The sequence below is a fragment of the Sciurus carolinensis genome, chromosome 3 (assembly GCF_902686445.1).
Source record: "Sciurus carolinensis chromosome 3, mSciCar1.2, whole genome shotgun sequence".
In the NCBI taxonomy this organism is placed as follows: domain Eukaryota; kingdom Metazoa; phylum Chordata; class Mammalia; order Rodentia; family Sciuridae; genus Sciurus; species Sciurus carolinensis.
Genome location: NC_062215.1, coordinates 80,840,380 through 80,862,614, shown reverse-complemented (window position 1 = coordinate 80,862,614; position 22,235 = coordinate 80,840,380). Strand labels below are relative to the sequence as shown.

At 42.3% G+C, this 22,235-nt stretch overlaps 1 protein-coding gene across 4 annotated transcripts in view; it reads right to left on the bottom strand.

Moving 5' to 3' along the window:
* Positions 1 to 1,079: 1,079 nt before the first annotated feature.
* The window catches only part of Ccdc93 (coiled-coil domain containing 93), a 91,131-nt gene continuing 69,975 nt past the window's right edge, over positions 1,080 to 22,235 (bottom strand). For all 4 annotated transcript variants that reach the window (XM_047544880.1, XM_047544881.1, XM_047544882.1 and 1 more), the window contains 10 exons: positions 21,496 to 21,577; positions 20,660 to 20,731; positions 19,182 to 19,235; positions 17,470 to 17,532; positions 15,770 to 15,878; positions 13,632 to 13,714; positions 11,544 to 11,581; positions 9,952 to 10,036; positions 6,471 to 6,584; positions 1,080 to 1,515 (listed from right to left, as the gene is read on the bottom strand). In XM_047544880.1, coding sequence (XP_047400836.1) covers positions 1,462 to 1,515; positions 6,471 to 6,584; positions 9,952 to 10,036; positions 11,544 to 11,581; positions 13,632 to 13,714; positions 15,770 to 15,878; positions 17,470 to 17,532; positions 19,182 to 19,235; positions 20,660 to 20,731; positions 21,496 to 21,577 — 754 coding nt within the window. In that variant the 3' untranslated portion in view covers positions 1,080 to 1,461. The remainder of the gene's footprint in view (positions 1,516 to 6,470; positions 6,585 to 9,951; positions 10,037 to 11,543; positions 11,582 to 13,631; positions 13,715 to 15,769; positions 15,879 to 17,469; positions 17,533 to 19,181; positions 19,236 to 20,659; positions 20,732 to 21,495; positions 21,578 to 22,235) is intronic.

Below are 22,235 nucleotides of genomic sequence, written 5' to 3'. Positions count from 1 at the left end.
ACCTCAGCCCTGCTTAATCACATTCATTAGGGAACTAGAAATGAACATAGTGTTTCTGTGACTACCAAATGCCCCACTTGACTGCCATGTTCAAGCTTTTATGTCTTATGGTTCAAACCTGCTGGACAGTGTAGATGTGCAAGGTTCATGAAGAATGGAGTGTAAGCCCCATACTAAGGTTTCCTGACCATGACTAGTCAACCGACTCTTGAGAGCCAGGGCAGGAGCTATGTGTTTGCTTTGGACTGCTCACTTCCAAAAGATATAGCCAACCTCTCAGTTGTCCTTCAACACCCTCCAAAGTCTGTTCCCAGTTCATTTCTTCAGCTTGTTCTTTAAAGCCTCCTGCAGAGAACGGCTCATCCTTTCCTTTCCCTTATCCTCCAGAGCTTTTAATCCTGCATCTAAAACAGCATTCCTACCTTTGGCCAACATTCTAACATCCTATCCCCACTTCAGATCTAGCCCAATGCTGCCTCCTCTGTGCCTCTCTGCAAAGCCTCCTGCTCTCCTTGTCCAATAGTACCTGCTTTTTGTCTTTCATTCAGCCTGCCCTGACAGCAGTACAGTGTAGGCCTCCTTGCTTTGACCATGACCTTTTTGGCAGTGTAGAAAGATAAAACAAGGGGGACGAAAAAGTCCATTCATGTGTTGCCTGTGACTCTAATGAAAATTAGGACATGGAAAGGTGTAATTCTTATTGAATCATCCTCAATATGAGGCTCATTGTCAATTTTTTTTTGGTGACATGAACTTAAATACATAAGAATTAAAACCGCAATACTGAGCTTTCATTCCAGTTGCTAAGTGTATCATCCAAGCCTTCTGGCTGGTACTGATATCTTGAGAAGCCAGAAACAAAAGGCACCATGCAGGTGAAAGGCCCAAGTGACTAACACTCACATAGGCTATCATGCATCCAGCAGCCTTCTGTTTATTGAAATACATCTCAGATGGCCAAGATTCAGAGTCCTGTGGGCTCTATCTGTTCCCTGGGCCACTTGCTGGATGCCTGGCGGTGCGGGGAAGGGACTGAGTTTTATACTTGGATGAATCTCCCTCAGTGCTTATTTCTCAGTGCTTATTTGTCGCTTAATTAATACTTGCTGAATGAAAGAATTCTTCTTTATTCAGAGAGTCCAGACAAATACAGGTACTTTCGTAAGTGCAATGTTACTAGAGAAATAAGGTTGAATGGACACAGAACACAGACTGCCCAATTTCTTCATAGGATGATGGGTATTATCCAAGCCAGTGCTTACACTGTATGATTCCATCAGCAACAACCAACAGAGATGAAATGGAAGCAGACAGGAGAAAGGAAACATCCAGGGAGTTGAAATTAATACAACTGTACCTCTCTACTGTTGCTTTCAGAACCATTTCATGGTCTTGTAGTGGACAGATGTGGCATTAAAAAAAAAAAATAAATCAATGATGTACAAAAATGGCTGGGAACGTTCAGGAGGCCTTGGCTTTCACCTTGGACAGCAGCATCTCATTCTTGCGGCCCTCCTAGAGGAGAAGCAGAGTGAGAGGTGGTGACTACATTAGCATCCACATGGGACACAGACATTCTGTCCTTCCCTCCAGTCCCACAGGAGACTCCTGACCAACTGAATCAGTCTCCTAACACACGTCCACCAGCAATGGTGAAACCTCCTGGTGACCTACTGACCTTCAGTGGTGATATAATGATGCTCAGTTCCTGGATTATCACACTGAAGATAACAGAGTTAGGCGCTGTTGTTCCAAAAGACCTCTTGAAGTTTCTAAACTCTTCAAGGGGACAGAAGCCTCTCATGATGAGAAGTGGGAGAGGCCTTGCAGACACCCCAAGAAGTGAGAAGGAAGCCCTGGAGTACAGGTAGGCAAAACACTTTAAGTTCCTACTCTAGCAACAGTAAGGCCAGGGGTATTCTTTGTTCCAAGAAATAAATTTTCAGAAAACAAGATGAGATATATTCATCAAGGCATATTCCTTCCACAGCACTGAAAGTGGGTGGTATAAGATCTGAGTGCACTTGCTGAGGGAGATCACTGGCCCTCTTGTCCTGCGACACAAGTCATCTCCTCATTACTTTATATTCTCTTCTGAGGACATCTTCAAAAGCTCCTCTCTGTGCCCCTTCCTGCCCCGCTGTTCCTACTGGCCCTGATAGCTCAAGACACCATCTTCTAGCAAACCTCCAACATTCCCCATCCCTTTCCTGGGCTGGTCATAAGAGTCCAGCAGTACAGCTCACAGGACCCAGGTGTGGCAGTGGTCAGGCCTCCATGGCTATCCTTTCCTGGAGACCCATTTATTATGAGAGAAAACTTTCTCTCATTCCTGAACTCTGCAGCCAAGATCCCCAAAGTCAATTTTCCCACCTCCCGAGACAGGCTCAGGTGCCCCCAGGGCTCTGCTCTCTTATGCTGTGGCAGCACAGCTTCAGTGACCTGAGTTTTCCTATGAGCGCTGGTTCATCTACAGGGTTCAGACTCATCTTCCACTTGGAGAGCTGGGGAATAGCTGGGCTCCTGGGCTGGAGGGAGGAAAACATGGCTTCTCTCAGAAGCAAGGTGCTCTGATACTTTTTGAATACAATTTTGGGAAAGGGAGACAGTTAAATTTTTCTGGGAATCAGAAGAGAAATAAGGTGATGTTAGGTTCCATTGGTTCTGTTACAAAGGTTAAGAAGAAAGTTTTTTGCTTTTTTTTTTTTTTTTTTTTTTTTTTGGTGCTAGGAATATGAACCCAGGGCCTTGTGCATGTGAGGCAAGCACTCTACCAACTAAGCTATATCCCCAGCCCCCCCTGTTTTCGAATATATTTTTTAGTTATATATGGACATAATGCCTTTATTTATTTATTTATGTTGTGCTGAGAATCAAACCCAGTGCCTCACATGTGCTAGGCATGCATTCTGCCACTGAGCTACAACTCAGCCCCAAAAGTTTTGTGTTTTTTTTTTTTTAAATAAAATTTTGACATCTACCTGGCATGGGAGGAGGTGGGGATGGAGGGGAAGAGATGAAACAAGATCAAGCACATAGTTATACTATTATATTGATATACTATTGTCTCAAGTTTTGTGAACTTTTAAAGGTTTCTGTAATAAACTTATAAATAATAAGTGAGTTTCAATTTTCATCTTACCTTGCCTTTTAGATGAGGCCAAACAACTCAGCAGCATTAATATATTTCTGCTGTAAATAGCCTCCACTATGGGTAATTCTGTATATCACTCCACACTGAGATAACATTTGAATTTTTCAATAAAGATATTCCAGCTGTCACTGGCTATGTGTGAACACTGACTAAATTTTATGCAATCTACCTGAAACCTTTTGGGAGACCATAGAATGATATTGTCTGTCTCTTCAAAGCAAATACAAAAGGGCCCTTTAGGTATTTCTTTCTGGATGGAAAGGGAAAATGTCTCATTACCTCTCTCTTTCCGCTGAAGACTATATCCAGCCGACTGTGCACCAGACACAGTATCCAGCAGTGAGCTCAGCTCACTCAAGGTTTTGTCCCCAAAACCAGCTTCATAAAAACATAGTTTTTTTTTTATTCACCAGTGCTATTGCAGAAAATTTAAATCTGTTTCCTTGTGAGAAACTGTGGTTTAGAAATACACAATGTGATTTGTGGGTTTCAGAGTTATTTCCTGGTTTTCCTGGCAGACTTGTAATTAACAACCTCACAGGGTGAGCAAGTTAATGATTTTAGAGAAAACCCAATGTCTCTAATCAAAAAGGTATTCATACTACAGGAGGCTGGGTGTCAGCTTGAGGGTTTGACTTGGTACCTAAATTGGTGCCCATGGGGTATCGCCGGTGCTCAATTAATGTGATGTAAACCAAACTCAATAAAGGAAAAGTGGCAAAGGGCCCATGCTCTGGACGACACGCTGTGATTTGTTTGGAGAATGATTATTACTGCCCAGTACAAGTACTAGGGACCAGGAAGTGGTGAGAATTCAGAACATAGAAAGAGAAGGGAAAGCAGAATGGAAGAGGTAAGTAAAGTGGGTAACAGAGAGGATTCTGGGAGACTCAACCCTGAGATGAAAGTTTGACTGTCCAAACCTTTTCTAGTACAAATGAGATCTGACCTGGGACTCCTATCAAACAGAAAATCAGAAAAGCCAAAAAACAGCACAGTGACTCTGAAGATACAGGGTGGAAACTGAGTGTAGCCAGTGAGACCCACTGTCACCTATGATGGCCACAAATTATCTCAGAGGAGCTGGTGGGTGAAAGTTTAAGACTTTAGAATCCTGACATGTGATTGCCAGTTTAATTTTTTTAAAAAAATTTTTTGTAGTTGTAGATGGACAGCCTACCTTTATTTGCTTATTTTTGAATGCAGTAAGGATCAAACCCAGTGCCTCTATGTGGTAGGCAAGCACTCTGCCACTGAGCCCCAGCCCCAGCCCCAATTTAAAATTTTTGCCAAGTGAAATGCTAAAAAGCATGAAGCTTAATACCTCGGAAGGAGCTGCAGTCCAAGAATGAGTTTTTCCATTTTATTTCCATTTGCTTTGATTCTGACACCTTATATTTATCCTGCATAACTTGTTTTTTGTTTCTATACTATCAAATGGGCAATGCTGTAGTGCCCAAGTAACACTTGAAATTAATTCTCTGAGCCTTTTCTCTTTGTGAGCTATTTGGATTAAAGGGAGGAGAGAGCTCCAGAGAGGAGCAGCAGGGTCCTATTTGTTCCCTGCTGGCTCACTCACTGAACCTACTGAAACTTTATCTCCAACCTCTGCCAGGCACAGAGGGGCTCAGACCACAGCACAGCATCCTCTCCTTGGGCCTCAGGGCCTTCACACATATGCTGCTTCCCAGTGGAAGCACTCCTGCTGCCCCTAGGGCTTTGTCCTGCTGCCTACACAGCCGTCCCCTGATCACACCAATTACAAAGGTCTCCTCAAATGGCAAAGATTTTGTTTTTATTGTTATTACTTGTTCATTAGAGTTTCCATTCATTTCTGCTTCTTACCTTCATATGTATCTCTTCCACCACAAGGTAAACTCCTTAAGAACAGGCACCAAGTCTGTTTTACAACCTGATTTATACCCAGAGGCAAAGTAGGAACAGGGAGAACATTTAAAACAAGGAGGTTTTAAAATGCTTGTGGGTTGTGACTCCTAAAAGTTAAGTATCTTTCTGTCTCTCTCTCGCTTTCTCACTCTCCCCCACACACAGGAATAGATGAAGAAAGGAAAGATGTGGGGAAGGAAGAAAAGACTTAAAAATAAACAGGAATGGGCTAGGGATGTAGCTCAGTGATAGGGCGCTTGCCTAGCATATGCATGGCTCTGGGTTTGAGCCCCAGCATTGGGATAAACAAACAAACCCACAAAACACAAAACAAATACAAAACAAAGCAACAACAACAAAAACTGGAACAAAATTACTAGCATGCAAGATTGTTATTTCTTATTCTGTAGACCAAATGCTAGGATATAACCTACCTTTAACTCGTGTTTTTTAAGCAGTCTCTGAACTCACCAAATTACATGGACTCAGGGTTAGGAAGGGTGAAGGAACCTCTGGAAATAAAGCTACTGAAATCCTGGCAAGTGATAAAATGCAGTCTCCTTTTTGAGAAAATGTCTTAAGAAAAAGGAAGACATGCAGGTGAGGTGGCACACACCTATAACCCCAGTGCTTTGGGAGGCTGAGGCAGGAGGATCACAAATTTGAGATCAGTCTCATAACTTCACAACTTAGTGAGACATTGTCTCAAAAAAAAAAAAAAAAAAGGTTACCTGCACATTGGTGGTTCAATCCCCAATATCAATCAATCAATCAATCAATCAATAAAAGAAAAGAAAAAGGCAAACACTTTTCCTTCTGGAACAATGAAGAGTAACACTCCCCAAATGCAGGAAGAAAAAACAGAAACAAACAAAATTCAGTTGAGTGTTGGTGTTGGGTATTAGTTGGTGCCAGGCACAACCCACCAGGGAGGAAACTATAGCCTAGTCAGAACAGGGTCACTGCCAAGGTGCACAGCTGTTAAGTGGCAAAGGCAGGATGATAACCCAAGCCTGTCAACATTCTCTCTCTTCCCACGTGGCTTCTCAAGGTCCCTCCCATCCTAAGACTGGCAGGAAAGAAGATTCTATATATTAATTCATAACATTGTTTACAGGTGGACCTTGCTGTAGGTTTATGGAGTCATTTGACCTGTGAGTTTAATGCACTATCTAAATGTTAGGAAAAAGAAAAGAAAGATGTGATGTCTCTTACAACATTTAATTACAGCCTCAAGACTGGCCAGAGAACAAAGCGACCTTCAGCTACCTAAATGCCACACTGTACAGCTAGAACACAACACCAACTTGTCATTTCCCCTCACAGACAAGAAGAAACAAAAAATTCTGCTCTGGTTCTTCAAGGCTCATCTTGAGGTGAACATAAATTCACTTTAGCTTTACCATGTCCTGCCCAGCCCTCCTCTTACCTCTTTGAACTCTTTCACAGTCTTAAAGTACAGCCTCTGCTTTTCCAACAGCTCTAAGTACTGGTCGTTCAACTGGTCTCTTCTCATTTTGTTCTCTTGCTTCTTCTTTTCCATCTATTGAAAACATTTGGGAACATGGTGGGTAATGAAAAGGTATTCTGACAAATTGCTGCTGACAATATCTGAAGGGCAACCATTATTAACAGTTTTCACAGATTTCCTTCCAGCACTTTCCTTCCACATGTAGTTTTTGAGGTTTATTTATTTGTATATTACATGAAGGCTGTATAATTTATTCAGTAATTTTCCTATCACTAATGCTAACTGCTTACATTTTTTTGTTACTACAAACAACTTCACAATAAATAGTTGGTGATTCTCAACTGGGAGCTATTTTGCCTGTAGTAGACATTAGGCAATGTCTGGAGCAGTTGTGACTGTCATGACTGTGAGGTGGGAGTGTTGTAGTTACCACAGGGTAGAGGCCAGGGAGGCTGCTAATCATCCTATGATGACCAGACAGCTTCACAGCAAAGAACTGTCCTGCCCAGAATATTTTTGTGTTGTATGTTGCCAGGCATGGTGGTGCATGACTGTAATCCTGGCAGCTTAGGAGGCTGAGGCAGAAGGATCACAAGTTTGAAGCCAGCCTCAGCAATTTAGCAAGGGCCTAAGCAACTTAGTAAAACCCTGTCTCAAAAACATGAAAGGAAGGAAAAAAAAAAAAAAAAAAAAGGCTAGAAAGGTGGCTCAGCGGCAAAGCCCCCCTGGGTTCAACCCCCGGTACCCAAAATAAATAAATAAATAAATGAATAAATACATAAATAAATAAATAACTGTATGTCATAACATAAAACTCTGTATCTTCTTTTCACTAGATGTAATTAATTATTTCTATGCTACAACTGCAATTTTAAAAAGTACACAATATTACTTGATCATTGTTTACTGGTAGGCTGTGGAGTGTTTCCAAAATTTTGATCCCATATATACAGGCTAGACTGTGATTTAAGGAGACCTTTCTAAGGGACTTAAAACTTATTTATTTAATAAATACTATTCATTCAATAAATATCAACACCTATGGAAGGAACATCTAAATGTAGCGGTGAACGAGGTGAAGTCCCTGCTCTTACACTACACATTTTACAGACAGCAAATAAGCACCCTAATAGACGTGTAAAATTCCCAGAAGCCCACCAGTATTATGAAGAAAATGAAACAGGCTGGTGATGGAGTGAGTTGGGTGCACAACCTCTTCAGACTGGAACGTCATAGGGGCTGAAGATTTCATGGCATTGGAGCAGAACTAGCAGTCAGTCATCTGTGCTGCGTTTTCTGAAGACAAACTGGGAGCACTTCCAGGCAGGAAGTAAGGGCAGAGTTATGGTATAGAGCCAGTGCTTAAATCATGAGGGATGCTTTGCCTGGGCTTCACTGATGTGTGACTATGATTTTGGAAGGAATTTACAGTTATTAAACACAAGTTACAGGTAACCTTTACATAGCATTTCTCTACTCTCTCCACACTAATGGCCTCTATTGACGTCAAAGGTAAAATGTAACTGGTGTCCCCAATACCTATCTCAACACTGTTCAGGAGGCCCAGGCAACATGGGGATTGTTTCCCCAGTACAATCCTGACCCTGAATCAGCTCCAGAGTCCCAAGGCTCTGTGCCCGCCTGAGGTTACCTGCCCACATCTCTAGCACCAGCACCAGCCTGCTGCAATTCCTTGAAACCCTTTACCCCAAGCTGCCAGACACTTTACCTGCAGGGCTGGGTACAGTCCCATTCTCTTAGCACAGTAGGCAGCTAACTCCTACTGGCCCAGTACTTGGGAAAAAAAATCTGGTTATGACTAATTACATTTGAGTGATGGAGATAAGGCAGTTGAGTTCAATTACGAATTTATCCAGGACCCACTATAGAAGATAGTGTGGCAATGTAGAAAGGGAATGAGATTGAGGCCACAAAAGGTCAGATTCAAATCCTAGCTTTGCTATTCATGGATAGGTTATTTAACATTTCTGAATGACAGGTCCCCCTTAGCTATAAAATGAGGATAATGTCAACCTGATTACATATTGTTATGAGGAATATATGATAGTAAATGTTAAGGCAGTGATAGATATTTTGGTTAATGACAGCTGCTCAATAAAGGCAGTTTTTCCTAACGTTTAATGTGCCACAATGCATACAGTCAGCAGGAAAAGTCCCCTCACTCTCAAGATCAGGAGCGGACTCCCAGTTCTGAGTTTGCTGACTGTTTACTGTCAGTTCTGTGGCTGGAATAGTGGAAGAAACCACATTTCTCCACAGTGGCACTTTTTTTCCTCTCTGGTGATATTTCACTGACATTAATAATGGGGACATCAATGAGATTTTTCTACAGGGAAGGAGATGGAGCACTTTTACCATTAGCTCATCCTTTTGGGATAGGATTTCGGGCAGCTTCAATGTTTGCCTTTTGAAAGTGGTTTCTTTATGAGGACAAGACCCAGAGGCAATTCCTTCTTTCATTTTACATCATGGCACCACTCTCTGGAGCACTGTGCCCCAAGATCCTAAGCAGAGACAAAGTCCCCACTAGATTTCACCATTGAATCTGAGGACCACTCTGATATCATTTTTACATAGGATTGAGAGCAAGAGGTGCTTGGAAGTACCAGTTAGGATTCATTTGGGAATGTGGCAGAAACTGCAGCTGCATGTCTGCACTCAGCTTAAGCAGCTGGAAGTCCACCTGTACCCCCATAGTGGGGCCCTGCAGATGGGACAAAAGGAGGGACACCTCTAGTTGCCCATGGACTGCAGGGTTCTCTGCAAACCTCTCTGGGGCTCTCGTGCCCCTTCTCAGTTATTCTGTTCTCTCTTTTTTTTTCTTAAGTATTTTTTTTTAGTTGCCAATGGACCTTTATTTTATTTATTTATATGTGGTGCTCAGAATCAAACCCAGTGCCTCACACATGCTAGGCAAGCGCTCTACCACTGAGCTATGACCCCAGCCCTCTCTTCTGATTTGTGAGGTTCAATTTCTTGTTTTGACAAAAACAAATTCAGAAATTATTTTTCATAAGGGGTTCTTGAAAACCAAAATGCCCTCAAGATCTGAAGATTCCTAAGGAATGAATGTCTTGTGAAACAAAGATCCAGTGAAGAGCTAGAGAGGAGCCTGCAGAGGAAAGGCAGTTTTTTTCACCTATAAAGTGGGGGTGACACAATTAGTGCACTAAGAGGTTCTCAGGAGGATGAGTATAGCACTTGGAACACAGTAGATGCTCAATACCTTGGAGCTACTACTTATAGCAGCACTTGAACCCCAGAGTGCAGGGGGTCTAGGGGAAGGCCCTGCTGCTGCAGAATCGGTTGCCTGGTGGGACTCCCTGTGGAAGGAATGCCATCAGGATGCACAACATACTCCCAGGACCTCCCCACCACCACCATGGAACTGTTGTGTGACAGTAAAGAAGCCACTGACCTTCATTCTACTTTGCTTAATTCCTTCTACAATCTGCTCCATCTGGCGTAAAAACTGGTCTCGGGCAGCAGGAAAGGCCATGGCTCTAAAAGAGAAACCAGAAAGGTATAATCAGCACACAGGAGTCTGAGAAATAGGAGTGGGGACCAGGGACTCGCTCTAGTACCCAGATTATGCTCTGACAGGCAACCTGGCTTTGCAAGGCAGTGTGGACCCATGGGGGACAGTTAGGATTCTATACCTGAGAGGAAGTTAGGAAAATCAGTCTGGTCTAATAATGCTAATCTTTTACTTCCCACTTTCCCTACAACTTGCTTTTCTTTCCTTTCCTTTTTTTCCCCAACTTTCTTAATATATATTTTGTTAAAGTAAAACATGACTAAAAATTACAAAAATATTTTTTACCTTGAATTATGGAATGTACCACACAAGAAATTAATTCCATTTGGTTTATAAAAACCTGAGAATCAGAAGACATTGCTCAGGATGGGGAGACATATCCTGGGTTTTCCTAAAATCAGGGCTGAGGAACCTGGTCCTGTTGCTAGAAGTAGCAGCTAAAGGAGTAGACTCCTGCTGTGCTAAGATATTTTTCCTCATCTCCAGCTTTGCAGAGAGAAGGATACCAGGAGCATCAGATCACTCCCAAGGACTGAGAATTATTCCAAAGAGTGGGCCCGACAGAGCAGAACTCTTCACAGACACCCTCAAACTGCAGGTTCTCTCAATTCTCAGGAAAGAAAGATAAAGCACCATTTTTGGAAATGTCATAATGTCAGGCACTGACTGAATCTGAATCTTAGGAGGGAGTTATGGTAGTTTTTGTTTCTTTTTTTTCTTTTTTTTTTTTTTTTTTAATTAGAAAAGAAGCATAAAATCTAGAACCTATAATTTATTAAGACCTTAATCTGGGGCCTGAAAAGGAGGGCAGTAGAAGTTTGTGCTAGAGAAAGGAAGCCTGCTATCCAGGGAACAAGCTCTGTCAGTAGACGGTCCTGGCAGCCCAGGACTTACTCCCAGATGGTAGGCTTCCTTTCTCTCTAGCACAAACCTCTGCTGCCCCTCTTTGGCTTCAGGGTTGCGGTCTGGGGATAGGTGGGCTCTGCATCTAATTTCTGGAGAAAAAAAATTCATATCTGAACAAAGTGGTTTAAAGGATACACATTAACTTAAAACTTACAAATTTTAAAAATCTTTAAAAATTATAGATTTTATTATCTAAATTTCAAGGTATTTCTATGTGCTCAAGAACAAGTGGTATTAATCTCATCTTACCAAGATAAAACTAATATTCAGAAGATTATAGCGGCTAGGCCAAGTCAAATGATTTGAAAGTCAACTCGTTTCCTAAGTTATTCATAGTGTTTTTAAAATTCACACTAACATCATTATATTTTTGCAGGAACTCAAGGATAGTGTAACCAACTGTATCTGCTCTTAGTGGAAGAGAAGGAAGAGTAAGAATCCATACCCAGCTTTAAGGCCTGCATGCACCTTTCTCCCTCAATCATACCATGACAATACAAGGAGGAAGCAACACAAAGAGCAGGACAGTCAGGGTATTTATAGGAGGGAGGATGGACTATACTTACTGGGAGAAGTTCTCATGAATTGAGTTCAGCAGGCTAATCTGGGGAAGTTAAAAAACAAACTATAAGTTAAAAGCTCACAGACCCCCAAACCACCTCGATCACTGAAAGCTCTCCTCTCCAAATACTGTTTCTGAAAGGAACACACACCTTGTTTAAGTAGATTAAAGCAACAGATGAAAGAAAAAAGAGCAACATGTTCTTAGTCCTATAGTTTTTTTCAGGAATCCACTTCTCTCTGTCTACTCATAAAAAACTCTTCTTCATACGATGCATTCCCATAGAAATACAGGATGAGGGCTCTCTGAAGGGCCCTAAATAGCAGCTGAGAAAGCATTTAACTAACACTAGGGCTCTTTGGACAAGATGCTACCACAATCTGCTTCGATCTTGCTTAAGACTGCACTTTATTTTCAGGGCTATAAGTGCAGGGGAGTCAGCTGGAATGCTGACTGAGAATACAGGACCCATCTTATTGCTTCTTCCTGAATCTTCTTGCCCACATGCCCAGTTGCTGGGTGACTCTGAGAGCCCTGAGGGCAAGTTTCCTTCATGGTCCTGTTCCAGTGGTAACTGCCTAAGACCCCATAATAACACCCTTGACTTGCCCCAGTGATATAGTCCTGGGAATGGCCAGGTCTAGAGCCGAGCAACTTGAGTTCTCTTTTGGCTGTGTACACACTCATCTATAGGCTCAGGACTAAGCAATTACCATACTTAAACTTCCAGTTCATAGTCTGCAATGTGGAAATGATAGTCTTGTCTTTAATGCTCCAAAGAGAAGTTTTCTAAAATATCACAGGTGTAAATGTATTTGGAATAAAACACAATTATTCAAATGCAAAATTCTGTGTTAATTTGGTTTGAAATTAAAAAGTCTAGCCTCTCTCACCTAGTCCAATACTCCAAGTTCGAAAAAAGAAATGTAACAACTTTAAACACTGATGATGAAGTCGTGTCAGTGGGGTTCAAGGCCTCCTGAGAAGGGACCGATCTATCCCTCAGTTAGGGTTGGCAAGTCTTCTCCTACACTCAGGGCCTGGGCAGAACTCTGCCGGATGTCTGACAAATCTCACCAAATGCACTCATTTATTCAAACAGATTAGATTCCTATTACTGTATAAAGGTCTGGATACAGAGAAATAAAATTCAACCCTTTTTCAAGTAGTGAGTCTGTCTGATTTGACAGAAAAGAAGCAACAAAAGTAACAAAAATTAGATGTCTTGATTTTTCAGATGATACATCTATTATATTATTCTTATTAAAGTTCTTATAAAAATTTTCTAATTAGTCCAGGTCAAAAATTTGAACACAAATTCTGTAAGCCCCAAGTTGGGGGTGGGTAGAAACTAGTATGTACTAAGAATCCACCATATGAAAGGAGCTTACATGTTCTCATTCTGTCTTGATCATAACCATCAACACAATCAGATGTGATCCCCCTTATAGAGGTGAGGAGAATGAGGACAAGCTAAAGCTCAAATATGACTTCAAAGCCTGTGCTCTCTTTACCACACTGTGCTGTTGTCAAGACTGGGACTATTCTTTTATCTAAATTCAGCTGCACATCCTGCCCCAATCATTTGATGTCCTGTGTGTGTGGGAGGGTGGGGCAGGGGGACCGAATCATGAGTAGGAAGTCAGAGAATAAGACGGAAGTGGGACATGCCTGTGTCAATTTTTTGCTCCTGCTTCAAATTTTCATTCCTCTTAGTTCAGAGGCATGTCGGTGATGAACGAAGAGCTACGTTCTCCATGCCAGCTTGAACGTGGCCATCCACTATCCCCACTTCATTCAGCTGGCTCCTCTCCTCCTCAACACTTTCCCCACAGGCTCAGAGCTTGCACTGTACTTCTTTTCATGATGGTGTTTCTCACAGAACACTACAGAATGGCTGTCCACTGGCCTCACTTCACTGAAGATGATGAACTCCTTCCTCCTGCTCTTTCTGGAGGTGAATCCTGGTACTGGACATACAGTAGGTGCTCTTTCTACATAAACTGAATGCACCCATCCCAGGCATTCAGTTCATTTTAACTTCTGCACTGTTAGCTGCTCATTGGATTGTTTTCTTTTTAAAGTTTCTTACCTCCTTTTCCAAATAAACCTTTTTATCATCCAGGGTATTATACAAAGTGAAGAATTGCTTGGTTTCTTTGTGCACTGCTGAAACTGTAAATGCAAAGAAATCAGCCCATGAGTAATAACACATATCAAATGGACCTAAGCATCCATTCCCTAAGGAGGAACACTGCCAGGGCTCAGGCCTTCCAGGTCTGGGAGCTCACTCTCTAATGAAGTCCCACAATGTGCAACCTCAATCACCTAGAAGTGCTTAAAAAAATTCTCAGAACCAATTAAATGAGAATGTCTGCAGGTGGGACTCAGGTCATCCAATGACACAGTATAGCTCAAGTTGCAAATCACTGCCACAGATAAACAAGTCACCTTTCTCCCCGACTTGTTCAAGAACAGGTATAGGTTGAAAATATCTGATAATTAAAACTAGATATAGATTTTTTGATACACTGCTTGAAAATGGTTTTGGTGTAAACATGCCCTTAATGAATTACTATAAGGTGAGAAATTTACTCTGAATGTACAGATGAAAGGCACTATTGTTAAAAGTTTTTGAGCAGACAAAAAGGAAAGTTTTAAGGCAAAACCTATTTTCTGCTGAAAACTATCATTGATGATATTCACCTCTGATCATCTGAGTCAAATCTGAGGACTGGCTGAAAGCTCAGGTTGGTGTGGTGGGATGTAGAGAGAAACATGCCCTGGACTCAAGCAAGGACAGTGCTCAAGCTTGAACCAGGGAGGCACTGAGAAGCCCCGGCCTTCAGGCAAACTCTGAGATGGACTTTGAAATGCCAAGTGGAAATTCCAGGACAGTGACATTCTGGATTTGGGGACTAGTTCACAGGCCAAGATGCAGATGCCTGAGAGAGGTAGGGCACTAGGTGACTGCAGAGAGAAGCCTACAAGATGTGGAACGTTGAGGAGTATATGGAGGATTTTGAAGATTATCCAATAAGTTACGGGAGCTATTAAAGTTTTTTGGGCAAGGGTACATGATCAACTTTCTGTTTGAAAAAGACCACTCAGGCAAGAGTTTTGTGGGGGGGATTAGATTCTGGGCAGAGATGAGAGGAAGTTGCAGCAGGAATCTAGAAGAAACAAACTTGAAAGTTACTAAGAAACATAACTGGTGAGTAGCATGAGTTAGAACTGAGCGGGCCCAGTTCAGCTAAAGGAAACAGGGTGGGGAGGTCAAATTCAATATTCTGCCTGTTGCGTTCTGGATATCATGGAAACATGGATAGAGAAGTAGTCAGTTCTTGCCTAGGGTGGGGGCTGAGGGGCTGGGGATGGGCTTACAGGGTCTGAGTTGGATCCTGAAGGATTTTGCCTGAGAAGAGAGGGGATCCTGGTCCAGGTGACTGAAGAAGCCAGGCTCAAGATACCAAAGCTCCGGGTATGCACAGAAGCAATGTGTGGGCTAGAGAGGGTCCAGATCACAAAATGCCTCTAGACAGGTCACTTATACTGTGGAGGAGCTATCCTAGTTACAGGAAGGAGATCTGCTTTATTCAGAAGGCCTGGGGAGCTCCTGAAGACTTGTCAGCAGAGAGAAAAGTGATTTGATCATATGAGACCTAAGAGACTTGGAAAAGTCAGTTAATGGTAATTTATCTGAGATATTATGCAAATAAGAACATATATGGTGGGAGCGGTAGGCACAAAAAGACAATGGCAACTTTGAGGGCCATTCCGAGCCTGACAAGATGGGGTCACTCTTTTAGGCTGAGGAGAATGATCCCAGATTACTGGGTGAAGATGATGGTATTAAAGGTTCAGGCCACATCAGTAAGAGTTTGTAGGGAATAATGAGTGAGGATTCATCCACAGACACTGAGGTCATAATGTTCCAAATGAATCTGAAAAGTGGGAGCTCAAGGGTCTGGTCATGGTTGACCAGAATGAGGGCTGGTTTAAAGCAGCCCTCTAAGAGCTAAACTGGTAAAGAATCTGTCTACAGTGAGCACCACAGTGTTCCTCTCAGAACTGTGAGCAACTGATGATGAAGTGAAGCCCTTCCTGGAGTGGCATCTGTGACTGTGTTATGCAGTCCCCTCTGCCATGCTGAAGTCAGACACAGCCTCTTGCCTTCTGCCTCATGGCCCTCCCCAGCCTCGAGAGCTTGTACATGGCGGATGCACCTACTCTGGCGGTAGAGTTCGATGAATCTCTTCTGATACTGTATTAGCTCAGCTCGGCTGGGAACTTCATCAATCTTGCGATGTAAAATTGCTATTTCGCGATTTCGTCGAGCCTAAATATAAAAGGGAGGGTTAAATAATACTATTTGGTAAAAGGTATTACATATTCTCTAGAGGCCAAAATATTGTCCCCTATCACACCTGAGCCCAACTACTTGCTCTAGAATGCAGGCACAAAATTCTGCCATTGACTTGAGGTCTCTCAGATTCTCATTGCCTTCCATGTTTTTAACAAGAGGGAAGGGAACTACATGTGCTAGGAAGGGAACTACAGAAGGCATCAGGACAATGGACCAGGAAGGAAGTCCTGAATGGGAAGGGGTTCTGTAGATAGCATCTGCAGATGGTCCACCAGGCCCCAAACGACCCCAGAGGAACTCACTCCCCGACCAGGTAGGGACAGGAAAAGAGGAATGCCTCCCAGATAGCAGGGCTGTATGCCACCTGGCTGTCTCTACATGACTACATTACAAATGCCTAATCCTGGTAAAAAAGCCCTACGATTTATTCCTCAAATACCTATCCTTGGTCTGGGAAACCACCCTATTTGACTGCACATGGAAGGCTGTGAGGTGCAATGTGGCCCAAGGGACAGCGGTGATGGAAGTCAGCTCAGTTCTGTGTATCCCACTACCCCTGCCCAAATTGGTTCATCAGCAAACTATTGGTTTCATTGCAGCTTCCCTCTAGCTGCTCTGAGCTGCCCCTAGTAGGTGATTTCCACATAAACCTCCATGTACTTTGATGCATATGACCATATCTTTGTTCTCAAATAGCCAGTCAACTTCCAAAAAATTGGCCATCTCATTTACTATCTCTTGGAACTGACAAAGTGCTCAGTACCTCACATACAGTGAGCACACAAGTCAAAAAGTGTCCAAATACACAGTGGTACTCTCCTGGTTTTATTTTAATTATGTACTTGTTTAAAGATTAGAATAGTTTTCTACCAAGGGTATACTTGACTCATCCAAATTTAACCAAATAGCTCAGCAAAATAATTAGAAGACAGAAAGAGGGAAAATAGGATCTCAGGCTTCTGTAGATCTGTGGTCATTCCCACCAAAGCCAGGCCTTTCCTTCCCTGAACCCAGAGTACAAGGCAAGGCATCATCTGGATTGTGAGCTTCCATGAGCCAAATGCTGGCTGAGGGATTTTTAAATTTATTTCATGTGAGTTTAGTTTTAGAGCTGGCTTTAAACACCTACCTCTTCCCATTATTTGGGACTACTCCCTAAAACCTGTTATGAAGTAAGATAGCTAAAAGGGGCACACAATTTCAGAGATAAATTCCTAGATAAGAACATTGGAACTTGAAACTTGGCTGTGGCACATACGTACAACTTGATTGTGGACAAGTACTTATTAATTTTTCATATAGAACACAAGGCCAGTAATACCTACTCTCCACTAGGATGAAATTCAACTCAAACAAGTGATGGTGAAAATAACCCACCAATATGAGACACTATCACCAACATCTTAAATCATGGGGCAACACTCTGGAAAGAAAGAGGACTGGTACGCAGCAGTCTCATAATTTGGTCTCTAGTTCTTACACACTGAGACTTTATAGCTCTGCAGTAGGATATTCATACCTATTTAGATGTATCTGTGTATTGTTTGTTCTTGATTTTACTTACCTGTAGTAAACGAATCTTGTAAAGTTTCTCTTTCTCCATATTATATCTTCTGTCTAGGTCTTCCTAAAAATTGGAAAAGGCCATAATTGTGTAGGAATAGAACACTTTTGCTTATTTTGTTTTTTTTTTTTTTTTTTTTTTTTGGTACCAGGGATTATTCATCAGGAACACTTAACCACTGAGCCACATTCCAGTCCTTTTTATTTTGAGACAGGGCCTTGCTAAGTTGCTGAGGCTGGCTTTGCACTTGCAATCCTACTGCCTCAGTCTCCTGAGTCACTGGGATTATAGGTATGCACCCCTGAGACCAGCAAAACTTTCATTCTTTGAAGGAGTCTATGGAGGCTGAATATGTTTTACCATATCTCCTCCATCCTGAGCCCTCAAATTTCTTTTCTCAAAAGGTGGAGTGCAGGGTACGAGTCCTACTGCATGTGAGACTCTCGAGATCTGATAGTGTCATAAATTTTACTTCACTAAGGATCTAGTGTTTTTAGTGAAGTAACCTCCAAATCTACAGTCCTTCCCCCATACCTCAAAAAATACTATAATGAGAAGAAGCTAATTCCTTACAGATATGGCCTGTGTATGGAGATAGTGCTGGTTTTCTGTTTTTACTTACAACTGAGAAGTCCAATATGACAGCCACTAGTCACGAGGTCATTTAAATTAATATGAACTAAGACTTAAAAACTCAGTTTCTTTGTTGTAATAGCCATATTTCAAGCACTCAGCAGCAACAGGTGGCTACTGTATTGGAGGGTAGATACAGAACATTTTTATGATTACAGAAAATTCTTTTAGACAATGCTGAGAACAGGGAGACACTAGCATTGCACTGAATGGAGGCAGAGAGATGGTTGGATGGTTTATTACCTCAAAGTTACAAAAAGGGTCAAAGGTAGCCCCTCCCCCAGCATGTGTGCATCATTACGCACAAGTATGGATGGAGAGACACACACACACCCTCTTTCTCCTCCTCCACAGGGCTCAGCTTCAGGCAACTTCCGACGGCTTCCCTAGAAGTCCCAAGCCCATTCGTTCTCCTAGCAGGTTATAAAGAGAAGCCCTTCAAGAAGGCAACCCGAAGAGCTTTCCCACTTTTCCTTTCCTCTTTCTCCTGTAACTTGCTGAAGGGCTGGGAGCTCTGATTTAACTCAGAACAGAGGTTAGCAAACTATAGCCTGTGAGCTAAACCCAAAAGCTTTTGGGCCAAATATGCCTCTCTACCTATTTTTTGTAAATAAAGTTTTACTGGAATACACTCATGACCATTCATTGACATAGTGACCTGGGCTATCACAGCAGAGTTGGCTCATGAGGCTGAAATGTCTACTATTTAGCCCTTTATAGAAACAGTCCGTGGACCTTGCTATGTAGTACAGTAGAGAAAGTTTTTCCCCTCCCCTCAGAGCCCACAAGCTGTGACAAGTGCCAGTGACCAGCACAGGCCTCCCTACTTCTCAACGAGATGTGAAGAGAAAATGCCTGCACACTGTCCTAGGAGAAAACTCTCTGGAATGGTGACCTTCAGGGCTGTCCCTTAGGAGCCAGGTGTGTGAAATGGTACAATGTCCTGAAAGCCCAAGAGACAAAGAAGGTGGCTCTAGAGACCGTTAAAACAGTCATGAGAAACTCTCATGGGGGAAAGGAAAGCTGGTCACTACACCTTCTGAGGACAATACTAGTCTTGAGAATGGGCAAGTACTTACGTCGTGAGTCATCACAGAGGTCAGGTCTCCATGTGGCTCTCCACTGGAGAGTGTCTGAAAGGGTGAAAACACAATAAACACCTTTCTTGAGTAGGGGGAATGGGACAGCTGAGGGTCTAGATGGAGACAGGGGGAGAGAGATGGGAATGCCTGTCCAGCATCAAGTGCCTTGATGCTCACTGAGCATCATTTGAAGAGAGAACAGAAAGTGAACAGCCTGTACATAAGTCCCAGATTTTAAATTTTTCTTAAGAGTCTGTCAGTTACACCCTAACACTCAAAACAGTAACTGTTTATGAATCTAAGAGTCTCTTTAACAAGACGTGCTACAAAGGGAAATGTGACCTTGAAGGTCTGTCATCTGGGCAGATCAGATGCTAGCGGAGCTGTTGATTCACACCTCAGAAACTCAAAGTTTGAGAAACAATTGGAAAGGCAGGCTGGGTGGTGAGGGTCCCAGGACACAGATGAATCCTTGGCTCTGTTGTTTACCCATGTCAGTCCCTTGCAGATGTGAAGTCATGTGGCCTGGCTGCAATGAGTGAGGAGGCACCTCCAAGGCCAGGGCCCCTGAGAGTAGAGAGTGCAGGGCCCAAGTGGGGCACAGGGACCCTGGTGCTGGCTTGAAGAAGTCTCTTCCCTTACCTGAGCCTCATGCTCTTGTTTATATAAGGGTGAGAGAGGGTACAGTCAATGGGCTCTAAGGCTCACCTAGTTCTTACACCCTAGGCACAGGGACCCTCAGGAAATAACTCTGAATGAAGTGTAAGAAGGGAAAACAAAATTGAAGGGATCCCTACAATCTTATTTGGTAAGAGAAACAAACTTCATTTTCTTTTTCTTTTGTGCTTTGTCTTTTTATTATTCTTTATTTATGGGTCCTACCAATGTGACTCTACCCAGTCCTGCTGTTTCTATGCATGTTGGCTTTGTGGACATTCCTGTCACATGTCTGTCCAGACACAGAGTCATTTTCTTTTCCTTATTTTTTCACTTAACATTTAACTCAAGCTCCTAGAGGAACAAGTCCTCTGTTCAGAGATGCAGTTGTCAGACATTTTCCTAAAGCCAGATGCTCCTGCAGTCCTGGGGCTCTAAAGAGAAGCTCGGCACTGCTCTCCAGTTTCAGGTTTGTGGCAACATATCCCCAGCAGGACTGAAGAGGGTAAATGAGTAAACTGAAAGAAATTTTAAGGAGTAAGTGAAGTGGGAAACAGAGCTTGAACACTTCCTAAACTAAGGTAGAGGATTCTGTGACCAGTAATTCATGCCTGTGGTCACTTCCAGAAGGAAGAGAAGGAAGAATCTAAGAAAATTGCAGGAGGAAAGCAGTTGAGAAATGTGTATTTAGTGGCCTAAGGGAAGTAAACTAGCAGTCCTTTTTAGCACCAGACTGTTTGGTGGCTGATCCTCTAGAGACCCTCCACACATAGGCCATAACTGCAGCTGACTGTCTTGAGGACTAACCAAGTCCTTACCTTTCCGCTTCCACCCGGTGTTCTTTCAGTTTTCAGGTTTTCAATTTCCTGCTGAAGCCGCGTCATCTCTTCCTTTAAAAGTAACATAAATGTTTGCAAAACTTGGACATGCTAATAATTGGATGCAATTATTTAACAACTATTTGATCCAGAAGACTTATTTTCACAATTAGGAACTATCCACTCTGATCCCTAAATTTCAGCCTGGGAAGGTTCTACCTCCCACTTTCCTAGCAGCTCTGTAGAAGCTGTCCTTCAGTCAAAATGGGCCTGTCATTCCAAAGGACAGGTGAGGTGTACAGCAATCACTGGGAAATGAAATGAATGAGTGGCTCAGAGCTTGGCTCCAATCAGCCTGCTCTGCTTCCTCTCCCTAGTAGGTCTCAGTTTTACCTGTCCATCCCTGCTTCACCAAATTCCTCCTATACTTGCTCATCTTCCCTAGCCCTTAAGATCCACCTTCCAGATGATTCCTGGGTGGGACTCAGGCTTCTATGTGTGATATACAGACATCCATATTGGAAAGGACAGCCCTGGCTTTGTATGATGCTATTACCTTCACAAAAGCCATCTGTCAACAAAAGATGATGTAAATTGTATATTTTAAAGATCATTTTAAGACTTCCTTTCCAAGACATTTGTAAATTAGATAACATTGTTGGACTATACCCTCCCCTTGAAGGTCTCACTCCTGTGCCCTCAGGCGACTGGTACATAACTGCTTGATGAGTCTGCTCTAGTACTCTTCACTGTATAGGATGCTCCGTGGCACAGGGGTGGAAAGTCAAGAGCCTTTACAAGAGTCCTGGTTTGTTTGCTAACGTCAAACAACTTACTCGGCAATGTGCTTTAAACTCCTGTTCCTGACTTTTCAGATTTTCATTCATGGCTACAAGTGCTCTCAAGTTCTGCAGAATACTGAAGAGAAAAGACCAAAAATGACATATGGAAGGCCATTAGGATTTTATGAATCATAGCTAAAATAAGAGCCCAGCTAGGGAGGACTCCATTTTAAATTTCCCTTTATGTCTTCCAAGAAGGTCTAATGAGTTCTCCACAAATGGTAATGACTTTCATTTAAGTGATATTATTATTGATTTATATGCCCAAGACCATCAGATGGATCCAAACAAACATTACAGATTCCAGAATTAAAATGTCAATTGTAGGAACATCAGTGAGTTTCAATAATACTGGATATATTTAATGATACCAATTATTCAACTACACTCAAGGTACAGACAGTATCAAAACCCATTTTTAATAGTCATTCTCAAAGGGAAAAAGTTGCTTAGGGTCATGAAAAAAGGACTAATTCAAAAATAAAAATATTAATGCCTGACAGCACTTTGTTCATCATGAAAGAAAGATTTCTAATTACAGAGGCAAGTGGTCTGTGGGTACTTTTGCTAAAAATGTCCATCAAACCAGAACATCTCATCCTGTGCCTGAAACTTATTATGATTTCACAATTTCACTGGAATGAGCAACACCTAGTAGATTTTACCACCCAAACAGTCTGGAGCTAAAACAGATGTTAAGTGTTTCCTTCTTTCCACACTATAATTAATTTTAC